The following is a 26,849-nucleotide window of genomic DNA, read 5'->3' on the forward strand; positions in this document are numbered from 1 at the left end:
ATAAGGTGCATACAGACTATTTCCCAGATGCTGTACAAGGCAGTTTTACTATCACTGAATACTGGCAACTACTCTGTGAGGTTAAAGTGGTAATCTCCCTTTGTGTTCTTGTATTCGCAAGTATCTAGGCACTTTTGGAGCCTGCATTATTTGAATAGGCACTGGCTCACTATTTGCCAGGGTTGTTAGGAATGTAATTGTCACAATCCAGGCTACTTTTAAGTAAGTAAGTCATCTCGGTGGTGCTTAGAACCCTCAAATCCATTCCAAATAACTTTGAAGCCCAATGTGTCTTTACCAGAATATAATCGGAGGTTTATCTGCTGTTACTTTGGTAGTGATTAGATAATTGTACTGTCTAGTCTGTTTTGTCTGAGGAACAGGACTCTTTCAGCGTTTGTGGTTTTCCAGTAGACCACACTCAGCTGAAAGCAAGACTGTACTGAGACACCAAGGCTCTGATAATAAGGGACTTTGCCCTTCCAACAGACTGAGGGCAGGCCTTGAAATACTCTTTGAACACACAATTCTATTTTAGCTTTAAAAAGACCATGTGCCTCCCCTGGGTAAGTGCTTTAAATCACCCTTCTCTATTACGGAGGCCCAGTCCTAACATCTCATTTACCTTATTTCATGTGTAGGAGGAAGAAACAATTACAGGTTCTGATATCTTCACTGCTAACTATTCCTATAAATTATCCTCTAAGAAACACTACCAACCCCTTCTCAAAAAAGGTGCATGAGCACATATTTTCTTAGGAATACTCACACTACGGGATGTGGAAAACCAGTCGTGCTCAACTGAATGAACTACAGAAAAATGCCTTTAGTTTTCCATCGTTGAACTACAATCTTTGAAGAAACTCCTTGTGCAGGTAAAACTTGGTACCCAGGACTGCAACTGAGGAATTCACAATCCCAAGGGAAGAAGCAAGTGATCCTGGTAGAGTGGTTTTAAAGAGCTTCCCAAGCTTACATATACATGAGAATGTAATTTTTCCATCCTATTTTTAAGCTGATTTACAAATAAATAGACTAGTAAAACAAATTACAGTTAGCCTTCCATATCTATGGGTGCTGCATTGGTGGATTCAACGGAGATAGAAAATATTCAGGGTGAAAAATTCCCACAAAGTTCTAAAAGACAAAACGAATTTGCCATGTGCCGAGTACTATGTTGCATCCACGCGAATGAAGTGATGTGTAGTTATTGTATTGGGTATTGAAAGTAATGTAGAGATGATTTATAGTATATGGGAGGATGTGCAGAGGTTATATGCAAATATTGTGCCATTTTACAAAGGGACTTAAGCATCCATGGATTTTGGTATTTGTGGGGATCCTGGAACCAACCCCACACTTACACCAAGGGACAACTATATAGAGGCATACAGAGCAAAAAGCAAAAGGGCAAGTGTACTTCCTCCCCAGATTCTACAGCCATTAAGTTCATGCGTATCTTTCTACAACTTTTCTGTGCATTGTTTTTTACACTGTGTATCAGTCCTTTTTCAATGTCCAGCATATTTTGGCTACAAAGTACCATGTAATAAGATATGCCACCATTTATTTAAACATTTTCCCATTATGGACACAAGTCACTCCTACCCACAATATTCTGTGGTTACAACAATGTACTGAAGGAATCGTAGTACACAACATCTTTGTACATTCTTACAAGTATTCTATAGGATAAATTCCTGGAAGGGAAATGTCTGGGTCAAAGCGTAAGCTAAATTTTAAATTTTTGATGTTACAGGCCGGGTGTGGTGGCTCACACGTGTAATCCCAGCACTTTGGGAGGCTGAGGCAGGTGGATCACAAGGTCAAGAGATCAAGACCATCCTGGCCAACATGGTGAAACCCTGTCTCTACTAAAAATACAAAAAAAAAAAAAAAAAATTAGCTGGGCGTGGTGGCATGCACCTGTCCTCTCAGCTACTTGGGAGGCTGAGGCAGAAGAATCACTTGAACCAAGGAGGTGGAGGTTGCAGTGAGCCAAGATTGCGTCATTGCACTCCAGCCTGGCGACAGAGCCAAGACTGTCTCAAAAAAACAAATTTGATGTTACCAAACTACCTTCCCCACCAACTGCAGATGATCTTACATTTTTGCCAGTCGTGAGTGCAGTGCAAAAAACAAATCTTACAGTACTTTAATTGCATTTATCTGACAAATGAAGTGAACCATTTTATCACAAGTCCATTGGTCATTTGTGTGACTGTATGGATTGCCTATTCCTGTACTTAGTTCATTTTCTGAGATTGTCTTTTGCCTACTAGTTTGTAGAGTAAGAAGGTTGTACAAGGTTGATTGCCTCCAACCAACTGCATGACTCTTCCTGAGTTTGCTCCACTGCCTACACCTCAGTAGGTATCACCTGTGAGCTGCTTACAACAGTTCCCACCTTTACCTTTCTTCTTACAAATGCTACAGGAAAAAATGATCAATCCTTGAGTGAGACTTTATGTGTGTCACCAACTCAGGATCTTTGGCATTTGAAGCTCCACTAATATCTTTTTACTACTTGTCCAAGCAAATGATATTTATTCTGGATAAAGTGGAAGCTGTTTAACATTGGCAGTTTTGAAACCCACTGAATGAATATGAATTTCATCATGGATTGTCTTTATGGCCCAGAGAGATCAAATCTAAAATTGTTTGCCAAATGTCAGTCCTGAACTGAACTATAGTCCTATTAACCTGATATTTGCTTATCTTGAATGAAGGTTAAAAAGAGGAGACTGGTTTCTTGTCCTTGTGAAATTTACTCACATCCAATCAATAGTTTCAGTGATTCCTTTGTGTAAAATTACATGCTTCAGTATGTGTGTAGGCATTAAAGCATAGGTTAGGGTGCCCAGCTCCTGGATGACATGTGTCTACCCAAGTTACAGGTAACTTGAGACCTGGTGTTTTTCCATTCAACTAGCCATTGTCTCTGCTTTCAGCCATTCCTCTTAACACAGATGTCAGTATTCTAAAACTAGCACCCTGTGGACCCACTGTTCAGATTATTTCAAGCTTGAGAGCAGAGCATAAGCCAGTTTATCTGACAGGTGGAGGACAGCACTCCTCTTGTACCTATGTATTTGTCTGGAATTCCCCACAGCAAAACAGAGCCAACCAGCATTTTCCCCTTTCCTACATCCATGATACATTCCCATCCTTATAGCACAACACTGACCTAAAAAAGTAAAATTGTGGAGAAGGGGAAAGAAGTATATATGAAGCTACATGCCCTACGTACCTTCCATTGCTTGTACTTTGAAACCATCTTTCAAATTAGTCATTATGCTTTACAGATGACACGTGAGCCCAAGATAAGTATAGTCATCCCTTGGTATCCATGGGGGATTGGATCCTGGATTTTCCCCCATACCAAAATCCAAGGATGCTGAAGTCCCTGATATAAAATGGTATAGTATTTTCATATAATCTACACACATCCTCCCCTATACTTTAAATCATCTCTAGATTACTTATAATTCCTAATAAAATGTAAATGCTATGTAAATAGTTGTTACATTGTTTAGGGAATGACAATATGAAAGTCTGTACCTGTTCAGAACGGATGCAACACCATCCCTTTTGCCACCCCCATGCCCTCAATATTTGCAATTCACAGTGGGTTGAATCCATAGATGCAGAACCGAAGGACAGAGGGACAACTGTAATCTGTCCGTGGTTAGGGAGCCAGTAAAAGGTGAAGCTCAGATGATACAGATTTGTCTGACTTCAAGTTATGAAGGGGGTTTTGCTTGTGAGAATAAACTAGTGAAAATGTGGTTTTATAAACTGCTTTAATGTAATCTGCAGCCAGTCTTAACACTGTTACCATTTAACCACTTTTGGATTGTACTATAGACAGACAATTAGACTGAGGTTAATAAGACTGGACTGTTAATAGGCCTTAGAGGCTTTATAAACTGGAGCTTGAGAAGTCCTAAAAATCTGCAGTCATCAGCAACTCTTCTAACGCATCATTAGAAGCACATGGAGGATCACCCCATCCAATGCTGCTTTCCATGTTGCTCTGTGGATTTTCTCCATTTACCAGCACTAGTCAAGACACTAGTGCACCTCTAGTGACAGCTAAAATTGACAGTTTTTCTTTCCTTATTTGCATGAAGACATGTATTATTTAATAAAAGTTTAATAAAACACTAAAGTAAATGTTAGTGTAACACACATTTCAAGAAATGAGCATAAAGTAAATGTTTTTAAGTCATGAATAATGTAAACTAAGCTTTAATGGGTAAAATCCCAGGAAATAAGAAATAGTAACTGAAACAGGCAAGAGTATAAATTCCCCCAGGGTCCTCCAAGTTTGAGAGTATAGGGGCAGAATAAAACTTTAATTCTGAAGCTAGTGACCCTGAAGTTTGAATGCCTTGGCCCCCTCACCTGCCTTACACTGTCCAGGCAAAACAGCCAACCAGAAATTTAAAAAATGGCACTCAATTACCATCCTTTACCTTGCACAAGTTACGTGAATGTCTGGTACTATATTTCCTCATCTGTAAGAAAAAAGGAAGGAGTTGAAATATATCCTAAAGTGTATGAGATAAAGATACTGGTAATCAAATATTTCCCTGTTAAAGATGGTGTATTAAAATCTAAAAAGATACACAGAACTTATTAAAAAGACCACTGTCCTTTAAAATCATCTTGGTGGTTTCTTCACATGTATTACCACAGTTCAAAACAAATTTACAACAAAATTCTTTAAAACTGCCTTCAGGGCCCAGCATAGTGGCTCACGCCTGTAATCCCAGCACTTTGGGAGGCCGAGGTGGGCGGATCACGAGGTCAGAGGTTTGAGACCAGCCTGGCCAACATGGTGAGACCCTGTCTCTACTAAAAATACAAAAATTAGCCAGATGTGGCACACACCTGTAGTCCCAGCTACTCAGGAGGCTGAGGCAGGAGAATCGCTTGAACCCGGGAAGCGAAGATTGCAGTGAGCCTAGACTGCGCCACTGTACTCCAGCCTAGGCGACAGAGCAAGGCTCTGTCTCAAAAACAATAACAACAACAAAAACTGCCTTCAGAACTATATGCAAGCATAGGTACATCCTATTTATTTTATGGTTGCTTTTCTACAAAGAGTTAAACAATACTATCCACATAAATAACTCATCAGACTTGGCTCCAAAACACAATTGCAAAAGACAGAGAATAAAAATGTGTCCCTATTAGATAATTTCAGTATCTACCTAAGTTGTTTTCTTTGGGCAATGATGGCAGCACCATTGGAGTAAGTTTAAAATCTCCATGTTAATTCTTTAAAAACCAGTATTCAGCCAGGCGCGGTGGCTCACACCTATAATCCCAGCACTTTGGGAGGCTGAGGCTGGAAGATCACCTGAGGTCAGGAGTTTGAGACCAGCCTGACCAACACGAAGAAACCCCCGTCTCTACTAAAAATACAAAATTAGCCAGGTGTGGTGGCGCATGCCTGTAGTCCCAGCTACTCGGGAGGCTAAGGCAGGAGAATCGCTTGAACCCAGGAGGCAGAGATTGCAGTGAGCCAAGATCGTGCCATTGCACTCCAGCCTGGGCAACAAGAGCAAAACTCTGTCTCAAACAAACAAAAAAACCCAGTATTCATAGTGTCAACATTTTATAGGTTCTGATACATATTTAAAAATTATCTTAATCTCCTTCCTCATATCCAAAGCTTACCCCCTAGACTTGGCTAAATGTTCTCTTATCCTAATCTTTATACTCCCTTATCCACCTCTAACTGATAAGTGGAGTGGACCATACTTACTAAGGAGTGGAATCACTGTGTACCCAATGTCACATACAAAAATGCCCCCTCCTTCCCCTTACCTCAAATTGAGTAAAGCAGTAGGTCAACCATAGGCAGTCCCATCCATCAGGCTCTGCTATTCTGTGTTCAGGCATAAAATACACACATGTATACATATGATTTCATAGACATGTCAGGACAATAAAATGCATTGTTGGGTACTTTGGAAATCTAAAGCCTAAGAGCTCAGGGAAATTTCACATATATACATTCTCTCCACTTTCTAAAAAATAAATGACATCACCTGTGTGAGTGATAGCTTTAAAGCAAAAACTTCTTACGTTAAATCATTAAATGTTTGCTTCTACTACCCTAATTTCCTGAAGCCACATCTTTTTTTACTTACCAAATACACATGCCTTAAATAAGTAAATTCCTGGCCAGGTTCCTTACTTAGCTCAAAGTTTTAACTTTTTTTTTTTTTTAAACATGCACAGTGTTCTGTCCTTTCAGCAGAGCCCTAGGAGCAGCCGAGACCTAGTCTCCTAAATTTTTACAACTCTCCATAGGCATATTTACAAGGTGTTACCTGAAAATACCAACAAGTCACCAGACACTACATTTGTGTCCAATTCATTAAAAAGAATTTATATTCATTCCACTAGTAAAAATTATTTATTCCTCTGGCTCTGATTTGAAAGGATGTAATAGGTTTGAGTAAACAATAACCATCTCTGGCCTTTTTTCCCCTTCTTTGTAGGCGTTAGCCACTCTACAGGTCTAAACCCTTGTTATAGCAAAAGATCTTAGTGCATAAAGTGGATAAGATCTAAAGCACACAAATTTAGTTTTGACTATAATGTACCTCTTGGGATTATGTAAAAGCCACAGCCAACCAGCTCAGCTCCTGGGTATTATTAATAGTAGTAATGAAGTAAAACATTTTGAAACTGGACTCAAATTGTGTTCAGTGTGCTAAACCAGGGATGCTGTGAAATGAATGTAAATTTTAACAAGCCTATTCTGAGCTTTAGACTTCTCATTAGTGCCCCTTTCCCAAGTGTAATGTGCAGAATGAGCCACTAGAGGGCAATCATTTTCTTTAGGAAAAAGATGCTGTTTGAAAGCACTGTACATTCATTTAACTACAATGACACCATGTCTCACACCCAGGAGAATGGATATAATCAAAGGAAAAGGCAATATCAAGTGTTGGAGGGGACAAGGAGCAACTGGAAATCTCATACGTTGCTGATGGAAACATATGGTACCGCCACTTGGATAACAGTTTGCAGTTTCTTAAAAAGTTAAAATCATGTTACAATAAAACCCAGCAATTCCACGTATATGAAACTACCCAAGATAAATGAAAGCATATGGTCAATTAAGATATGTTCATGAACATTCATGGCATCACACATAATAGCCAAAAATTGGAAACAATCCAAACAACCATTATTGGTGAATGAATAAACAAAATGTGATATATGCATATGAGGGAATACTATTCAGCTATAAAAAATTCTACACTATGGATGAAGTGAACCTCAAAAATATTATGCTAAGTGAGAGAAGCCAGATGCAAAAGATTAAATATAGTGTGTGATTCAATTTATATGAAATACCCAGAAAAGACAAATTTATAGACAGAAAGCAGATCAGTGGCTACCTAGGGTGAAGAGAAAGGAGGGGAGGAGTGGGGACTGACTGCAGACGGGCTCATGAGAATTTCAGGGGGCTGATGAAAGTGTTCCAAATCTGGATTATGATGAGGCTGGCACAATGCTACAGGTTTACTGAATCACCATGTACACTTACAGTGGGTGAATTTAATATAAATCATACTTCAATAAAGCTAACAAAAAACACACTGATTTAGCACTGCATTAGAATAGGTACTGGGAAATGAAACAAGTGAAAGAAAGAAAACTAGAGCACTGTGTATTAGAATGTAATACAAATAGCCACTATGTCATTCGGTCCTGAGCTCTGGCTTTTCAGACAGGAAAAAAGCTCACTGTTTGCAAACAGACTAGGGAAATTTAGGAATTTATGATCAGGTAAGAATTTTATTACTTTTGGCCAAAGGCCATTACATTTGTTACATTAAACAGAAACATTTGTTTAAAAAGGAAGGTTGTAAAGTTTCAAGCAGAATGCAATTATTTTCTGACTCTCCATCAGTACTTTGGAGTCATATTTATGAAGGGATTTAAAACACATCAATGTGCTAAGGGTCTGATGTTATATAAAATAACTAATAACTTGAGATATTCAGGGCAAAGAGAGACACTTGAAGTGACAGGCATATCCATACCAAGTAATTTTACATTTCCTGAATTATCCTTTTATAAACTAGTTTAAATTTACTTAAGAAACTTCAGGTATAATAATATATGAGATCAAAAGGCTCGTTCTGGCCTGTAATCCCAGCACTTTGGAAGGCTGAGGCAGGAGGATTGCTTGAGCCCAGCAGTTCATACCAGCCTGGGCAACTTAGCAAGACCTGTCTCTACAAAAATATCAAAATTAGCCGGGCATAGTGGTGCGGGCCTGTAGTGCCTACTACTCAGTAGACAGAGGTGGGAGAACCACTTGAGCCCGGGAGGTCAAGGCTGCAGTGAGTCATGTTCACGTCATTGCACTCCAACCTGGGCAGCAAAGCAAGACCCTGTCTCAAAAAAAAGAAAGCTCTGTTAAGGTCTATAAGCAGCAGTCTCCAACTTTTTTGGCACCAGGGACCAGTTTTGCAGAAGACAATTTTGCCACGGACAGGGCAGGGGTGGGGACAGGTGGTTTGGAGATGAAACTATTCCACCTCAGCTCATCAGGCATTAGATTCTCATAAGGAGATTGCAACCTAGATCCCTCACATGCGCAGTTCACAATAAAGTTTGCTCCCCTATGAGAATCCAATGCTGTCATTGGTCTGACAGGAGGCGGAGCTCAGGCAGTAATGCTCACTGGCCTGCCGCTCACCTCCTGCTGTGCAGCTCCGTTCCCAAGAGCCCACGGACCAGTATTGATTTGAGGCCCGCGGACGGGGGCCCCCTGGTCTATGGAACGTCTTCAACACATAAATTTCAGAGGAGGCTAGTGGTACACAAGAGAAAAATTAGTGAATATTAAGACAAAACTATGTCTTTTCTTTGGCTTCTAGAATGGTAGTGGTTTATGGGGTTATAAAAGACAAGATCATCCAAAGGGCTCTCCCATTACTATTAGTTCCTAGTTCAATTATAAACAATATACTTTTAAAAATGCTTTACTGGGCTCTCAAGAAAGCAGGGACACTGAAAGGCCAATATAAGAGATGGAACCTGAGCAGGAGTGGTAACTAAACAGGAAAACCAAAGTTGCCCTGAGGACAAATGCCATTATCAGCGCTGGGACTGAGAGACCAAGTTCTGGACCCATAGCAAAAGGAGGAGCCAAGAAGAAAGCTAAAATGCCCCAGGTCAGTTTTGTTCCCTAGCCTAGAGACACAAATGTGAAACCTCTCTGAAGGAGCACATTCCCAATTAAAGAACCTCTGGATTCTCAACAGGTTCTACTAAATATATATTTACAAATAAAAATCACCAAACACAGGAAGAATGGCATACCGTAAGGAAAAGTTCAACAGAGACAATAAACAGATTTAGACCCTCAAGGGACTTCAGATATTGGAATTACTGGCTACAGGATATAAAGATAACTATGTATGAAATGCCCAAAGAAATAAAAAAGATAGAAACCAAAGAAACAGAGGAAGTCTAGCCAGAGCAATTAGGCAAGAAAAATAAATAAAAGGCTTCCAAATTGTCGCTCTCCACTGAGAATATAATCTTACATCTAGAAAAGCCTCGACTCTGCCAAAAAAATTGTTAGATTTGGTAAATGAATTCAGTAAAGTTGCAGGACACAAAACTAATATACAAAAATCAGTAGTATTTCTATACACCAACAATGAACTAGTGGAAAAAGAAATCAAGAAAGCAATCCTATTTACAATAGCTCCCCATAAAAATAAAATACATAGGAATAAATTTAACTGAGGAGGTGAAAGATGTCCATAGGAAAACTATAAAACACTGATGAAAGAAACCGAAGAAGTCATAAATAAATGGAAAGACATTCCATGTTTCTAAATCAGAAAAATTACTATTGTGAAAATGACCATAATTCCAAAAGCAATCTACAAATTCAGTGCAATCCCTATCAAAATACCAGTGTCAGTCTTCACAGAAATAGAAAAAAAAAAATCTTAAAACACACATGAAAGTACAAAAGACCCTGAATAGTCAAAGCATTCCTGAGCAAAAAGAGTAATGCTGGAGGTATCCATACTACCTGACTTCAAAAGGTACTATAAAACTATAGAAACCCCAACAGCATGGTACTGGCATAATAACAGACACACAGACCAATGGAACGGTAAAGAGAACCCAGAAATAAATTCACATATTTATAGTCAACTGATTTTCAACAAAGTGCCAAGAACATTCAGTAAGGAAAGGACAGTCTCTTCAATAAATAGTGCTGGGAAAACTGGATATCCATGTGCAGAAGAATGAAATTAAACCCCTATCTCTTACCATATACAAAAAGCAAATCAAAATGGAGTAAAGACTTAAATGTACGACTTGAAACTATGAAACTACTAAAAGAAAACATTGGGGAAACACTTCAGGACGCTGTTTTGGTCAAAGATTTTTTGGGTAGGACTTCAAAAGCACCAGAAACAAAAACAAAAATAGACAAATGGAATTACATCAAGCTAAAAAGCTTCTGCACAGCAAAGGAAACAATCAATTGAATGAGGAGACAACACACAGAATGGGAGAAAATAATGTGCAATCTCTCCATCTGACAAGGGATGAATATCCAGAATACACAAGGAATTCAATTCAATAGCAAAACAAAACAAAACAAATAATCTCAGGTCTTACGGGACAATACAGAAAAAAAAAACCCACAAATAATCCACTTTAAAAATGGGCAAATGATCTGAATAGACATTTCTCGAAAGACACACAAATTGCCAGCAGGTATATGAAAAAATGCTCTACATCACCAATCATCAGAGAAATATAAATCAAAACCACAACAATATCTTACCCCAGTCAGAATGGCTATTAAGATTAAAAATAACAGATATTGGCAAGGATGCAGAGAAAAAGAAACTCTTATATATTGTTGGTGGGAATGTAAACTAGTACAGTCACTATGGAGATTTCTCAAAAACTAAAACCAGAATTACCATTCGATCAAGCAATCTCATTACTAGGTATCTACCCAAAGGAAAAGAAATCAATACATCAGAGGGATACCTGCACTTGCATGTTTATTGCAGCACTATTCACGATAGCAAAGATATGAAATCAACCTAAGTGTTCACCAGTGCATGAATGGATAAAGAAAATGTGGCATATGTACACAATGGAACGCTATTCAGCCATAAGAAAAAGAATGAAATCATGCCATTTGCAGCAACATGGATGGACTGGAAGTCACTATGTTAGGTGAAATAAGCCAGGCACAAAAGACAAATATCACATGTTCTTACTTACATGTGGGAGCTAAAAAATTTGATCACATGGAGGTAGACAGTGGAAAGATAATAGAGGCTGGGAAGGGTGAGGGCAGGGGACGGGGGAGGATGAAGACAAGTAGGTTAAAGAGTACAAACAGATAGTTGGATATAATTAAATTCAATGTTTGATAGCAGAGTAGGGTGACTACAGTTAACAAAATCATAGCTGGGTGATGGACACTCTAAATACTCTGACTTGATCACGATACATTATATACATGCAACAAAATTTTACATGCAACCTATCAATATGTACAAATTTTTCTAAAAAGCTCAGCAAACTGGAACTTCCTTGCTCTGATAGAATAGCAAAACCAAGGAAGATTCAATATTGTAGCACTGTCAATACTCCCTAATTAATCTTTAAATGTGATTCTAGTTGAAAGAAAGAGAAAGAGAGATAGGGAGAGAAAGGAAGCTGGGCACAGCGGCTCAATACCTATAATCCCAGCACTTTGTGAGGCTGAAGCCAGGAGGATCGCTTGAGGCCAGGAGTTCAAGACCAGCTGTGCAACATGGTGAGGCCCTGTCCCTACAAAAAATTTAAAAATTAGCTGGGCCTAATGGTGTGCACCTGTGGTCTCAGCTACTTGGGAGGCTGAGGTGGGAGGATCGCTTGAGCCCAGGAGTTTGAGACTACAGTGAGCCATGTTTGTACCACTGCACTCTAGCCTGGGTGACAGAGTGAAACACTGTCTCAAAAAAAAAAAAGGGGGGGGGGACAGAAAAAGAAATTTCCTTTTGCTTTTTATCCCCAAGGAATTTTACAAACTGATTCTCATACTGAATTTAAAAAGCAGGCCAGGCATTGTGGCTCATACCTGTAATCCCAGCACTTTGGGAGGCTGAAGCGAGAGAATTGCTTGAGCCCAGGAGTTCAAGACGAGCCTGGGCAACACAGAGAGGTGGGGTGGAAGAGTGGAGGGAGGGCAGGCAGGTGGGGGTCGTGGGGGTGGTGGATCACCTGAGCCCAGGGAGGCTGAGGCTACAATGAGCCATGATCATACCACTGCACTCCAGCCTGGGCGACAGAGCAAGACCCTGTCTCAGAACAACAACAACAAAAAACAAAACCAGAAGGCCAAGAACATTCCTTAAGAAAAATACAAAGGTAAGAGACTACCCTTGTCAGGTATCAAGACATACAATCAAGTTATAACAATTAAATAATGTGCTACTTGGCCCTTGCTTAGGCAAACTGACCAATGGAACAGAACAGGAAGTCCCCAAATAAACATTTGGCTACAATGGCAAATTTCCATGTAAGTAAAGCCTCTGAGGAAAGGATGCATTAGTCAATAAACGGCGCAGAGAAAACTGATTTTCTACATAGTAAAAAAATAAAATTTTAAATCTATATCACACATACACAAATCAATTCCAGGTAGGCTAAAAACTTAACTGAGACACTTTTTTGATTTTCAGAAGCAACATTAAGCAACTATGACCCTGGGATAGGACAAATTTCTTAAAACATAAAAATAACTCACATTTGAAAATATTAAATTTTGTTTACAAAAAAACCCAAAGTGAAAAGCTACAAACTGGATGAAGATATGTGCAAGAACAACCAAAAAAACATAAATATCAATATCCTAAATACAAAAAACTCTTAAATAAGAGCAAAAACAGAAAAATAAAAGACATCAAGACATATTTCACAGAACAGGAATGACTAATAAACATGAAAATGTTTTTAACTTATTAATAATCAGAAAAATGCATTTTTTCTTTTATAGTGAAGTGAGTGCTGTCACATTCATAAGGAAAATGCAATTTAAAGCCACAATAAAATACCATTTTACACCTAACAGATTGGAAAGAATTGGGTCTTATGATAGCAAGTAAATAAGAAACCATACTGTAAAGCAGTGCAACCAGTTTGGAAAACAATTTGGCATTATCTTGTAAAACTGTTATAAAGCTGATCAGGCACATGCCTTACAAACCACCAACTTTGAATCTAGGTTTATATGCTAAAGAAACTCTTGGACATGAGCACCAAAAAATTGGATATGAATGTTCGTTTCAGCATTGTTTGTAAAAGCAAAAAAAAAAAAAGAAAAACTAGACCCAAGAAAATAAATTGTAAAAATAAACCTGTTGAATAAAAACATCAAGTTACATAAGACTACATAAAGAATACTTTTTTGTTGTTTGTTTTTGAGATGAAGTCTTGCTCTGTTGCCCAGGCTGGAGTGCAATGGCGCGATCTCAGCTCACTGCAACCTCCACCTCCCGGGTTCAAGCGATTCTCCTGCCTCAGCCTCCCGAGTAGCTGGGACTACAGACGCATGCCACCATGCCTGGCTAATTTTTGTATTTTTAGTAGAGACGGGGTTTCACTATGTTGGCCAGGCTGGTCTCAAACTCCTGACCTCGTGATCGGCCCACCTCGGCCTCCCAAAGTAGTGGGATTACAGGCGTGAGCCACTGCGCCCCGCCAGGATACTATTTTTTATAAAGTTCACAAAAATAAACAATATATAGCCATGGGACATATGTATGAAAGAAAAAGGGAGGCCAGGTGCGGTGGCTCACACCTGTAATCCCAGAACTTTGGTAGGCCGAGGTGGGCAGATCATAAGGTAAGGAGATCGAGACCATCCTGGCTAACAAAAATACAAAAAATTAGCCGGGCATGGTGGCAGGTGCCTGTAGTCCCAGCTACTTGGGAGGCTGAGGCAGGAGAATGGCGTGAACCCGGGGGGTGGAGCTTGCAGTGAGCCGAGATCGCGCCACTGCACTCCAGCCTGGGAGACAGAGCAAGACTCCATCTCAAAAAAAAACCAAAAGGGGAAAAAAAAAAAAAAAGAAATGATAGATTGAAGGAGGTGGTTACCCCTAAAGAGTAGGCTGGGGATTGGAATTGAGAAGGAACACAAAGGTAGGGTTAATACTACCAGAAAGGCTCCAGTTCTTAGTGGGTGGCTTCATAGGTATTTTATTATTATGTCTTCATGTTGCATATATTTTTATGTATGCATCAAATACTACCTATAGAAATGTAGTGACCAGGCCAGGCATGGTGGCTCACGCCTGTAATCTCAGCACTTTAGGAGGCCAAGATGGGCGGATCATTTGAGGTTAGGAGTTCAAGACTAGCCTGGCCAACATGGTGAAACCCCATCTCTACTAAAAATACAAAAATTAGCCAGGTGTGGTGGCGTACACCTGTAATCCCAGCAACTCAGGAGGCTGAGGCAAGAAAATCACTTGAACCCAGGAGGCGGAGGTTGCAGTGAGCCAAGATCACACCATTGCACTCCAGCCTGGGCGATAGAGTGAGACTCTGTCTCAAAAAATAAAATAAAATAAAATAAAAAGAGACTGAGGCAGAAGAATCACTTGAACCCAGGAGGAGGAGGTTGCAGTGAGCCGAGATCATGCTGCTGCCCTCCAGCCTGGGCAACAGAGGGAGACTCTATCTCAAACAACAACAACAACAACAACAACAACAACAACAACAACAGAGAAATGTAGTGACCAGAAATACTTTCATACTGCTAAGAAGAGACTACAAAAAAAGGAAATCATCTTTTCTTAATGTATGCATACTGTATTACCTAGTGAATGCAGAAGTATGTATAACTGATATAGGTGGATCAGTTGAGTTTTTTAGTCACAAAGAATATTAGTCAATCACTAACTTAGTTGTGATCTTCAACTAGTTATTTAATGTCTTTGAATCTATTTTTTTTAACTTTTGAACCTTTTTTCTAACGGTGAAGTATCGAATTACTGTAAAGATGAGAAATGTTATTAAGTGACTGGTACAGGCGATACTTTTTTTAAATGATAGCTAATACTCCCCATAACTATTACTCATATCTAAGAAACCCCTTATATTCTACTGAACTTAGCCTCAAACCACTAAGACAATGGAAGAGTGACTTGTTAAAAACAACAAAAAATGCACCAGAATTTCTGCATTCAAATAAGGTTGCCTCTCAAAGAGACTATACACTTCTTTCACTGACCTTGCCATTGCTCAGGATTTTAGAAATATTTCATTCAAACTGTTTAGTGTTGAAAACATTTTTATCAGTAGATGAAAAACCTCACTTCTTTGAAAGTAGATTTTACCTATGAAAATAGACATGAAATATTTTCAATCATGTTTGATGAATAATCAAGTTAAGATTTTGGTCAAGATTAACATATGACTATGATGAGACTAATTCTTTTGAGTGACTTACAAATGATCTCTTCAGGCTATTTTCAAAGATGAGTTTCAAAAGAAGTTTTAGCAATGGCAACCTTAATTTTTTTAAAAAGCTACAACTTTGCAAGGTTTCTACTTGGAAGGACAACAGTCATCCTAATGCAGTCTCATTTCTATATAGTACAAGTCTGCAATTACTGAAGAGACAACTGCTTAATATCAGTGAAACTACTTACATCAGTTACCTTCAACCTTTAATTTTCGTAAGGGAAAACGAAAAGCTTTCTAAAATTTTCAGTTAAACATAAAGATCCTTCATATAAGGAGAAAAATATAGCCAACCTACTCAATTTTGTATTTGAGGAATGGAGAATAAACAATTACACAGTTTTGACAGGATCCCATAACAGCAATCAAATAATGATGAGAAGCAGTTACACAGACCTTTTAGAGAGAAGTTTGTGCTAATAGAAATATGCAATGTATTTTAATTAAATAAATAGCACTGATGTGACCCCAACTTTTTGATATCCATAGTTGGTGATATATATGACCACTTATTACATTGATTTGCTGGAGTATTATAACACAAATTTATAAATGGTTTTAAGAAAATATTATAGAGAAGTTTTACTGACACTTGGAATTTTACATGAAGGGGAAAGAGACATAACCAATGGCATCCCAGTAATAATTTCTTTACACATCTGATATGAGAAACCACAGAAACATTCTTAACTGATACAACATGAATTAGATTCTAAAGGCATTCTTTAAGACATAGAGAAAAAAGAAACAAAGAAAATTCTCAAGTTTACCATTTACAAGAATAGTTTATGCAATTTCAAGAAGTCCTTATCAAGGCATTCAACAGCACTGTAAGTTCAAAGTTCATTTGGGAATTAAAAGAATGAATAAAATACTCCTTAGAGGGAGTACAAAGTTTATTCAAACATTTTAGAAATAATCAATTAATTACATAAGAATATAGTGAAATCTGTCAAAAACAATGTCAAGTAACTTGTTTTTAAAGTGGCAACACAATATAGTAAAGCAATGGCTTTAATGACTAAATGAAAGAATCACAAAGCACCTAGAAATATTTATTGAAGAAATAATAAACAAATTTTCATGATTTCTTTTGTCCATTTGCAATTTCAGTATTTTAGCTCTATTTCACATCATTTTTTGGTAGGTGCTGTTAACATATGAGGTTAAAGTGGTAAGTCTCACAATAAAGTAGCCATCTTCTTTGAATATTTCATCTCTTCATTTCTATGAATATAATCATCTTTCAGCTGCATGATTCCTTCAGCCTGATTCTCATTTCATGTCTCAATAAACGTGTTTTTGCCTGATAAAGAGAACTGTGCACATATTGATTCTGCTTTTTTATCTTTTTTTTTTTTTTTTTTGAGATGGAGTTTCACTCTTGTTTCACCACTGGAGTGCGATGGCTCAACCTCGGCTCATTGCAACCTCCACCTCCTGGGTTCAAGCAATTCTCCTGCCTTAGCCTCCTGAGTAGCTGGAATTACAGGTATGCGCCACCACGCCTGGCTAATTTTTGTACTTTTAGTAGAGACAGGGTTTCACCATGTTGGTCAGGCTGGTCTCGAACACCTGATCTCAGGTGGTCCACCCACCTCGGCCTCCCAAAGTGCTGGGATCACAGGCGTGAGCCACCATGCCTGGCCTATTTATCTTTTCATACTGCTGTCAGGTCCTTCAAGGCTATGCTTCTGATTGCCCACACACTTTACTTCTGAGTATTTCATATTTTACGGGTAGGTAGGGTACCAACTTAGTATGTTAGATAACCATTGTATAGTAAAAACCAGAAATGAAAATATAATAACCCTTATAACTCCTTACGTATAAGAAAGACAGAAATACATCAAAGAAAAAACATTTTAAATAATCTCAGGAAACAATAACAAGATCCTCTCCCCGAAAATAAATATAACAAACATATTAGTAACCATAGCTAAACAAACACTGTAATATAAGAACTCCATTAGACATAAGAAATAGACATTGAAGCCAGGTTTTGACACTTATTCTCCACATCCAGCCAGTTGTCACCAGTCTAGTAAGTGCTACAGGGTTAACTGCCTCTGGACTGACTGAAATATGGTTGTACTTACACAAAAGAACACTGGTTCAGATCCAGCAATGACTTATGAACTTGCCCATAGGTAGAAAAAAATAGCTTACTGGATTTATATCTGCTTCATAAGAGACTTTTATCTGCCAGCCTGACCCCTCTTAAAACTTTTTTTTTTCTTTTTTGGTTTGATATACTCAATAGGCACTGGCTTTTTTTTGTGATGTGGCTTTCTTTGTGATGTGGCTTTCCACACTATTGTAGAAGTCCAGAATCCCATTTAATAAGATGCATGAGCTATTAGTCAATGAACTTTAGGGCTGGATGGATCAACGAAGTGTTTTTCACTGCCCCAGCTTCCTTATGAACCAGATTACTGACCAGCGGTGAACTACAATAAATTCGAAGACACAACTAACAAAAACTTAGGAAGGCCTGGAAGAGAGGTGCCAAGCTGCACTGCAAATACAAAATAAAATATTTTCATGTTCTTGATAAATATTTATAAAAAAACATACATATAATGAATAGGCCATTTTATAATGCTAGTTAAAACTTTGAAGAGCTGCTAAATCTGTAGGTCCATCAATATCCTGGCTTCGAATCAATATGTAGAAATATTTTTAATTAAATTTCAATAAATACACCAGAGGGATTTAAATATGATAAAAACAGTAATTTCAATCTCTGTTTTTACCAACAATATGTTTAATTAGTTCGTGATGGGCTTGAACTAATCAATAAACTACAGTCTACAAAAAGGTTTTTATAAAAATGCATTCATTTCTGATAATAAATAAATGCAGATTGATTCTGTACAGTCAGAAAAACCAGGATGGTGGCAAATAGCAAAATAGAGAGATGATAAATCTTGGATCCAAAATCAAATGATCAAAGAAGACAGTTAAAGATATTTTCAGACTGCCCACATTAGAGTCATGTAATCTGCATCATTCTTTCTCAAGGTCTCTCAATTGGGCACCAGAATAACATCACATCTAAAACCTTGTTCAATATTTCCTCTGGTTCACCTTTTGATTATGTAACAAATACTTTTTGCAAAAGATGAAAAAATAAAACTGTAAAATCATTTGGATGGAGTTAGCCCAGCTAGGTCTTTTGGTGTCCTAGCAATTCAAACTGAAATTAAAGGCTTCTTATAGCCTATAAGCTTCTGAAAATGCAGCTAAGTGGCACTCAAAAAGACAGAACATTTTTTCTACTTCCGTAAATATAAAAGAAATTGAAAAATCACCACCTAGAAAAAAAAAGCTAGGCATAAATTCATCAGCACCAAGTAGAAATGATCTTCAAAAGGGGCAAGTCTCTTATGTATCCTTGTGTTAATGAATAGGTACTAATCTCTCCTCTAGGAAAAACCCACTGCCTGACGTTAACATCTTTAGGCAAAAGAAAAGGCAAAACTCAACAAATTACATTTTGATTCATCCAAATAGAGAGAGAGAGAGAGATTTCAAGATTTTTGGCACTACTTTAAGCATTTTTCAGGGTAGGTATGATTTTAAGTTCGACTATCTTCTTCCCTACTCCATTATTTGCAAAAGCAGGAAGTATCAAATTTAACTCTATTACTAATAATTCTTCAGGTATCATTCCAAAAGTTGTACTTAGTCACAATACAACAGTTAACATTTAAATAAGACTCTAGTTGCAGTAAAAAGTGTTGAAAGGTGGTCATATCAAAATCTTGGTTTTCTTTTGTACCTATCAGATATGACTAAATTGTTGGTGGCCAGAACTCAAATCACATACAGTCAACCACATTATTGGATCCATGACCTACATCTCGAATTTGGCTAGTTAAACAGGAACACACAGCTACTCCTGCTCCAGCTCTGCAGTGAGACACAGATCCAACAAGCTCCCACCTGAAAAGACGGAGAAGAAAAAATGTTACAAAGCATAATTTACTTTACTCAAAATACTAACCAAAGACAAAAATTCCCTATGTGAGACTGGTTTTGTAGGACAGCAAGCTTCCAGTGGGAGATAAGATATCCCAAAGCTTAGTATTAACTACGACTAGCAACATTTTAACACTCTGAAGTAATCTACTATTATACCAGAAGATAATATAAAGCACGGAGACAACATGTAAATTACCTATTCAGCACTGGATCAAACGCTTCTACTGTATTTAAGTATGCATTGCCATTATGACCACCAACTGCAAAGATTTTGCCCATCACTGTTGCGATTCCCACTCCACCTCTGGGAGTAGTAAGTGCTGCCACATAATCCCACTTGTTGCTTCGGGGGTCATACCGCTCAACTGAACTCAGAGGAGAATTATCATCAAAACCACCTATGTAAAGAAATATTTTAAAAACAGCATTACATTCCTTAGAAATTAACTACTAAATTTCAATTCAATGGCTTTTACAACCCAATCTTTTAAAATCATTTTAGAATGGTTTAGAGAAAATTTTTTAAAAAAATTCATCCCAATACCTGTCTACCATCACCAACAACTACCATTAGATGTTGTCTACAATTCCACGTTAGGTAAGTGACATTTTCCTCAATACTAGGATTAAAGATCTTGTAAGTAGGAAAAAACTGGAGTCCCTGTATCTAAGCAGATAATTTAGAGAAAAAGAAAAAAAAAACACAAACATTCATAAATTTGTCCTTAGCCGTCTAGAGACAAGCAAGACAGTACTGAGATTCCTTCTCTGTGTATTATATCTTAAACAGTAAGAAGGCATAAGAAAGGAATAAACTGAATCATGATTCATCCAGATAAAAGTTAAAGTTTTCCAATTGTTTCCCTTAATACTATAATCACCATCATAATTACAGAAATGGTGGACTATGACTGAATTCTCACCAATTTTTGTCATAACAACATTTTCCTGCTACATATTCCAGAAGATAGCAGTCCTTTCTATAGCTCATTCTAGCAATGTACTTAATCTGTTCCTGAGGTTATAGAGACTGTTATTTCAACAGTGCTCCTTCCTTTAAAAACAAGTGTCTCTTTTTGAGCTCCAAGTCTAAATGAATATAATAGCTTTCTTTGGTGACAGCCTAATTTACTGAGAATAGAAAGTATTGATATTATGATCAATCTATATAAAAACAAGGTCAGAGGCCGGGCGCGGTGGCTCATGCCTGTAATCCCAGCACTTTGGGAGGCCAAGGGGGGCCGATCACGAGGTCAGGAGATCGAGACCATCCTGGCTAACACGGTGAAACCCCGTCTCTATGAAAAATACAAAAAAATTAGCTGGGCATGGTGGCGGGCGCCTGTAGTCCCAGCTACTCGGGAGGCTGAGGCAGGACAATGGCGTGAACCTGGGAGGCAGATGCTTGCAGTGAGCCGAGATTGTGCCACTGCACTCCAGCCTGGGCGACAGAGCAAGACTCTGTCTCAAAAAAAAAAAAAAAAAAAAAAAAAGGTCAGAAAAAAAAATTCAAGTCAACCTCTCTAATGGGTTTAATTTTATTAAATCAATTAAAATGAAATTCACCAATTTTATCTGCATTCTTTCCATGAATTCTGACAAATGTATAGTGTCATTACCATTACAACCATTATATAAAACATTTTTTCATTATAATAAAGGGTTTGGTTTTAATTATTGCTCATGCTAATGTAGATTAAGGGTTTTTTAAAATTTTTGTTTTGTTTTGTTTTGAGACAGGGTCTGACTGTTGCCCAGACTGAAGTGCAGTAACACAATCACAGCTCACTGCACTCTCAACCTCCTGGGCTCAAGCAATCCTCCCACCTCAGCCTCCTAAGTAGCTGGAACTATAGGCATATGCCACCACTCCTGGCTAATTTTTTTTTTTAAATAGAGATGAGGTCTCAACTATGTTGCTCAGTCTGGTTTTGAACTCCTGGCCTCAAGTGATCCTCCTGCCTCAGCCTCCCAAAGTGCTGGGATTACAGGGGTAATCCCTGCACCTGGCCAAGTTTTTGATAGCTATATTTTCCATAGTCTTCTTTTTCACTAGTTCCCTATCATTTCCCCAGATAATGCATAAAAATGTATTATAACAAAGAATTCAAACCAGGGATAGAAAAAGCAAAATGCAATTAGGATGTTAGACATGCCCACACCTTCAATTTTTTCTTATTCAAATCAGTTGTACCTGTTTTAAGTAGAACCTGAATGACCAAGAAGATTTTTTTAATGTTCAACCTGAATCATTCTTATTTTTACCATGTCTATTCTAATTATAAGGGTCCAAAAGATTTAAAAAGTAACAGCAACAATGTTATTCCTGTCGACATATAACACATGTCGATGCCTGTGGTAGACAGGGAGCTGTGAGAGGTAGCAATGATGTAACATAAGAACTTTGGATTCACAGATCCAAGTTCAAATTCCAGCTTTGCCACTTATTTATGCATGTGAACATGAGTAAATTATTCATTCTGAGTCTCTTGACTACATTACAGAGCTGTTGTGATAATCAGGCAAGATGTAGAGGTAAATTACGTTACTTCCCTTCTTCTTTAATACACATGAGCACTGAAAGATTCAGCATTACTTCTGCTACTTATAAGAGAACGCTGTATTGTTAGCATATAAATATCTATAAGAAATATGTTAAGTAACACAAACAATTTACATCAACATATATAAGCAAATGTGACCTTTGCTAGTGACAACCTCTCTGAATTCATTTCCTCCTCTATAAAGGAAGGTATTACTAATCACAATATAGCTAATCATGTATTGGGGAACTACAAAGTGCCGGAAACACTTTGAGATGCTTAACATGTATTATCTCTTATTCTTAAAATGATTCTGAAAGATAGACATTATTCCCGTTTCATAATCATTTAAAGCCTTGCTACTGGAAGTGTGTTGTGTGAACCTGAAACTGCATCACTATAACTTGAGAACTGTTTGAAACACAGAAACTAGGCCCCTCCTTTGCAATATAACAAGATCTCCAGATTATTCATATGCACATTACGGTCTGAGAAACCACTGATCTAATGTTCCTCCCAACTCTGCAATTCAGTAAGTCAAAAAGCAATATAGATCAATTACTGAACACTACAGCCAGGGCAAGCCTTGCAGTCCCCAAGTGGTGTGCATTCGTTCCCACAGCCCCACCAGGAAGCAACGTGCCTGCAGCCCTGAGCCGGATGACCTGGGGACCAGCAGGGCAGCCATGGTGAGGAGAGTGAGGATGCGGGGGCCGCTCCTGCCAAGAAGGCCCCGGCCAGACAAGACAAGCCCAAGACGCTGCCCTTCTTGCTGCTGGGCAGTTGGTCAGTATCCAGAGCAACGAGGCTGTGGCCCTACTCAAGACTCATGGCCTGTAACATGTCCATGGGCTTTGGTGAGAGTTGGAAGAAGCACCTCAATGGAATTCGGGAAACGTTATTTTATCAAGATAAAAGGATTTGTCGCAGAAGAAAGGAAACATTACACTGTTTATCCACCCCCACACTAAGTCTTCACCTGGACCCAGATGTGTGACATAAGAGATGTGAAGGTTGTCATCCCAGGACAGGACCGATATCAGAGACCGAATCAAGTTCATGGGCTGCTTTAGTGCTCAAAGACCTGTTCCACCTCTGCCTGGTTTGGAAAACATTTATAAAGAGCCATCTACAGATATGGTTTTATTCATCCTGGTCATGGAGATTTATCTGGGTGGGCCAAATAAGGTGTTCTCCTACTCCAGGCTGTCCTCACTGTTCTGCCCCATCAAGCCAATTTTCATAAGGAAAGAGGAGGCTGGGAACAATTTACCAATGTGGTTGTGTCCTGGCTAAATCAGAACTCGAATGGCCTTGTCTTTCTGCTCTGGGGCTGTTATGCTAAGAAGAAGGGCAGTGCCATGCACAGGAAGCAGCACCATGTGCTGCAGATGGCTCATTCCTTCCCGTGTACAGAGGGTTCTCTGGATGTAGACAATTTTCTAAGACCAATGAGCTCCTGCAGATGTCTAGCAAGAAGCCCACTGACTGGAAGGAGCTATGATCCTGAGCTGAGGAGTAGTCTGTCTCCATTGGTGGTTATTGGGAAGCTGTTGTTAAAGTATTTGTCACTTACAAAATCAAACTGAAAATTTTCCTATTAATTCTTAAATACTCTGCATAAGGGGTAAAGCTTCCATAAAGCAGCCATGAACCAGGTTGCCCAGAAATGGCAGCTTTATATAGCCACACATAGCAAAGACTATCCTTTGGCCAAATGTCTCTACAACATGGCTTCAGCCTAAAATATGCTAACTTCTCAGAAGACAGATGAAGTCAAATGCTCACTTGGCTCTCTTTACCCCACACCCCCCCACCTTACCTTTATGGTTAAAGGGGGAAGATATATACCTTTTAGGTAGAACCATAGTTTGATGCCTGCTGTTACTTGGTTTTGCCTAGTTAGACTTTCAACTACAAGGTGTTTTAGGGGGTGTTTTTGTGTAGAAAGGCCCCCTTTTCCCAGCCTGGCAGGCATTCCAGTCTCTGCCAAGTACACTTATACTCCCTTGATCTTTCAAGGGGCCTTCAGGTCCTTCCTTGAGGGAACTATGAGGGTTTTGCAGGTTTCTAGAAATCTGGCCGTGAAATTAGGGCTCAATTTTCTGATTGTAGTAAAGGTGAAGACTCCTAAGGAACAGCCCTTGGTGTTGGCCTTAAAAGACAGACAAGGGCTGAGGGATGTGAACTGAGTCTTGTTATTCTTTCGGCGTTTCGTGGAATAAGCAGTGAAATTTAGACAAGAAAGAATAGAAAAGAGAATTCTTCTTTAATGGGGGGAGGTGATTTTCTCCTAAGGTTATCCTGAGTTGGGGTTTTTAAGATAGCACAAACTGCTGCATGCTGTTTTTTATGGACTGAAATCACTTTATAATATTTTTTTCTGCAACACTGGAGATTTTTATTTTTTAAAAGATATATATATGTATATATATGTGTGTATATATACGTATATATGTGTATATATACGTATATACATGTGTATATATACGTATATATACGTATATACATGTGTATATATATACGTATATATATACGTATATACATGTGTATATATATACGTATATATATACGTATATACATGTGTATATATATACGTATATATATACGTATATACATGTGTATATATATACGTATATATACGTATATACATGTGTATATATATACGTATATATACGTATATACATGTGTATATATATACGTATATATACGTATATACATGTGTATATATATACGTGTATATATATATACACACACACACATATATACACACACACATATATATATCCTTCTTTTTTAAGACACAATCTTTATTGGGTCTGTACCTTCATCCTTGATCTTGTTAGCAATGCCTTTTTTTTGCTGTTAGGTGGGTTAAAGCGTTAAACCTGCATGGGGTTTGGTAATAAAAGATTGTTAAAGTAAAAAAAAAAAAAAAGCAATATAAACATTGACATGACCTTTATTTATATGAAATACCTAGGCCAGGTGTGGTGGCTCATGCCTGTAATCCCAGCACTTTGGGAGGCCAAGGCAGGAAGATCACTTGAGGTCAGGAGTTCAAGATCAGCCTGGCAAACACGATGAAACCCTGTCTTTACTAAAAATACAAAAATTAGCTGGGCACGGTGGCACACACCTGTAATCCCAGTTACTCAGAAGGCTGAGGCAGGAGAATTGCTTGAACATGGGAGGCAGAGGTTGCAGTGAGCTGAGATCATACCACTGCACTCCAGCCTGGGTGACAGAGCAAAACTCTATCTCAAAAATAAATAAATAAATACCTACTGGCTTACTTGAAGTATTCAACATAATTTCCCTTGAAATGAGGTTGAGAAAAACAAATCTTAGACCTTTTAAAATTTATTGTAGCAAAGCACATTCAATCTGTGTCCTTCCATTTAAAAACATATACCTTATTTAAATGTAATCCCCTTCTTTAAATAAATTTGTTACTCTTAGAAAAATAAGGCTGTACATGTTTTAAACATGAAAGATGAAGATTTAAACAAAAATTATGAATGTGACCTTAACAATTCAGCTAGGCATGATGGCCCATGCCTGTGATCCCAGCACTCTGGGAGGGCAAGGCAGGAGGATCACCTAAGGCCAGTTGTTCATGACCAGCCTGGGCAACACAGCAAGAACCCATCTCTACAAAAAACAGAAAAAAACTGGCTGGGTGTGATAGCATGGGCCTCTAGTCCTAGCTACTTGAGAGGCTGAAGCAGGAGGATCATGTGAGCCCAGGAGTTCAAGGCTGCAGTGAGCTACGATTGTGCCACCGCACTTCAGCCTGGGCAACAGAAAGACACTGTCTCCTTCTGAAAAAAAAAAACAAAAACAAAAACAAAGAATTCAAAAGCATCAGACTGAACATGTACAATTCTCTGTTAATTATAAACAAAATTTTGTAAGAAAGAATTCAAAAGCACATTTCAGGACCGATTCTACTTAAGGCTAAATGCAATGTAATTTTTGTTACTCTGTTATATGACACTTGTCATTGTATATACTGATATATTAGAGAAATACCCATTTACTCACCAACTACGTATAAGCAACCATGAAGCTTGCTAACTCCATTGCCTGCTCTTCGTTGACCCATTTCTTTAACTTCTATCCACTTATCCAGATGTGGATCATATCTCTCCACGCTAGATAAAGAAGCCATTCCATCATTGCCACCTACTGCATAAACATGGTTCTAAATGAAGAGAGTCAAACAAAACACATTAGATTTCGAATTTATTTATATATTGTTTTAATGGTAAATTAGAATGTACAAGGCAGTATTTCAGGGAATAATATGATATATAATATCTTCATACTGGTGATGATATATTGGACCTTTCCTTATTTTGGTTATGAATGTAATGCAATGTAATTTAATGACAAGTTGCCATATAACTTACTACTAGAGCAACAGAGCCAACTCCTCCACGGGGAGTATTCATTGGTGCCACTGTACTCCACTGATCAGATTCTATGTCATATCTCTCCACATCATTGAAGCAAGTATTGTCATCTAACCCTCCAATTGCATAAATTGGGCCTCCTAAGGAAGCCAAGGCAATTCCTCGCCTGCAAAGACAATAAAACATACTTTAGCAAATGGGTTTGTTTCCAGGAAAAAAAGTCATATAAAAAATTGTGCTAATGCAAATCATTTATCATGTTAACCTTCAAACAGTAGAGTTTGTTTCCATTATTTTTAGATCTATCAAAGCTTTTGACTAGATGGCTACAGAATTGCCAAACTGTGCAACTCTA

The 26,849-nt window shown here is 38.2% G+C and overlaps 2 protein-coding genes and 1 pseudogene across 8 annotated transcripts in view; 2 read left to right on the forward strand and 1 right to left on the reverse strand.

Moving 5' to 3' along the window:
- The window catches only part of AFF1 (ALF transcription elongation factor 1), a 257,647-nt gene extending 249,960 nt beyond the window's left edge, over nucleotides 1-7,687 (forward strand). For 2 of the 3 annotated variants that reach the window (XM_055111599.2, XM_055111600.2), the window contains exon 19: nucleotides 642-7,687. In XM_055111599.2, the coding sequence (XP_054967574.1) occupies nucleotides 642-759 (118 nt within the window). In that variant the 3' untranslated portion in view covers nucleotides 760-7,687. The remainder of the gene's footprint in view (nucleotides 1-641) is intronic. The other variant, XR_008625173.2, reaches the window with a different exon arrangement.
- An 8,048-nt stretch (nucleotides 7,688-15,735) lies between these two features.
- Nucleotides 15,736-26,849, reverse strand: part of KLHL8 (kelch like family member 8) — a 60,124-nt gene continuing 49,010 nt past the window's right edge. For all 5 annotated transcript variants that reach the window (XM_034958893.3, XM_034958894.3, XM_063603569.1 and 2 more), the window contains 4 exons: nucleotides 26,492-26,660; nucleotides 26,124-26,283; nucleotides 19,730-19,931; nucleotides 15,736-19,494 (listed from right to left, as the gene is read on the reverse strand). In XM_034958893.3, coding sequence (XP_034814784.1) covers nucleotides 19,371-19,494; nucleotides 19,730-19,931; nucleotides 26,124-26,283; nucleotides 26,492-26,660 — 655 coding nt within the window. In that variant the 3' untranslated portion in view covers nucleotides 15,736-19,370. The remainder of the gene's footprint in view (nucleotides 19,495-19,729; nucleotides 19,932-26,123; nucleotides 26,284-26,491; nucleotides 26,661-26,849) is intronic.
- LOC100988421 (uracil-DNA glycosylase-like) lies at nucleotides 22,744-24,498 on the forward strand (annotated as a pseudogene).

Source organism: Pan paniscus, chromosome 3 (assembly GCF_029289425.2).
Source record: "Pan paniscus chromosome 3, NHGRI_mPanPan1-v2.0_pri, whole genome shotgun sequence".
NCBI classification, from domain to species: Eukaryota; Metazoa; Chordata; class Mammalia; order Primates; family Hominidae; genus Pan; species Pan paniscus.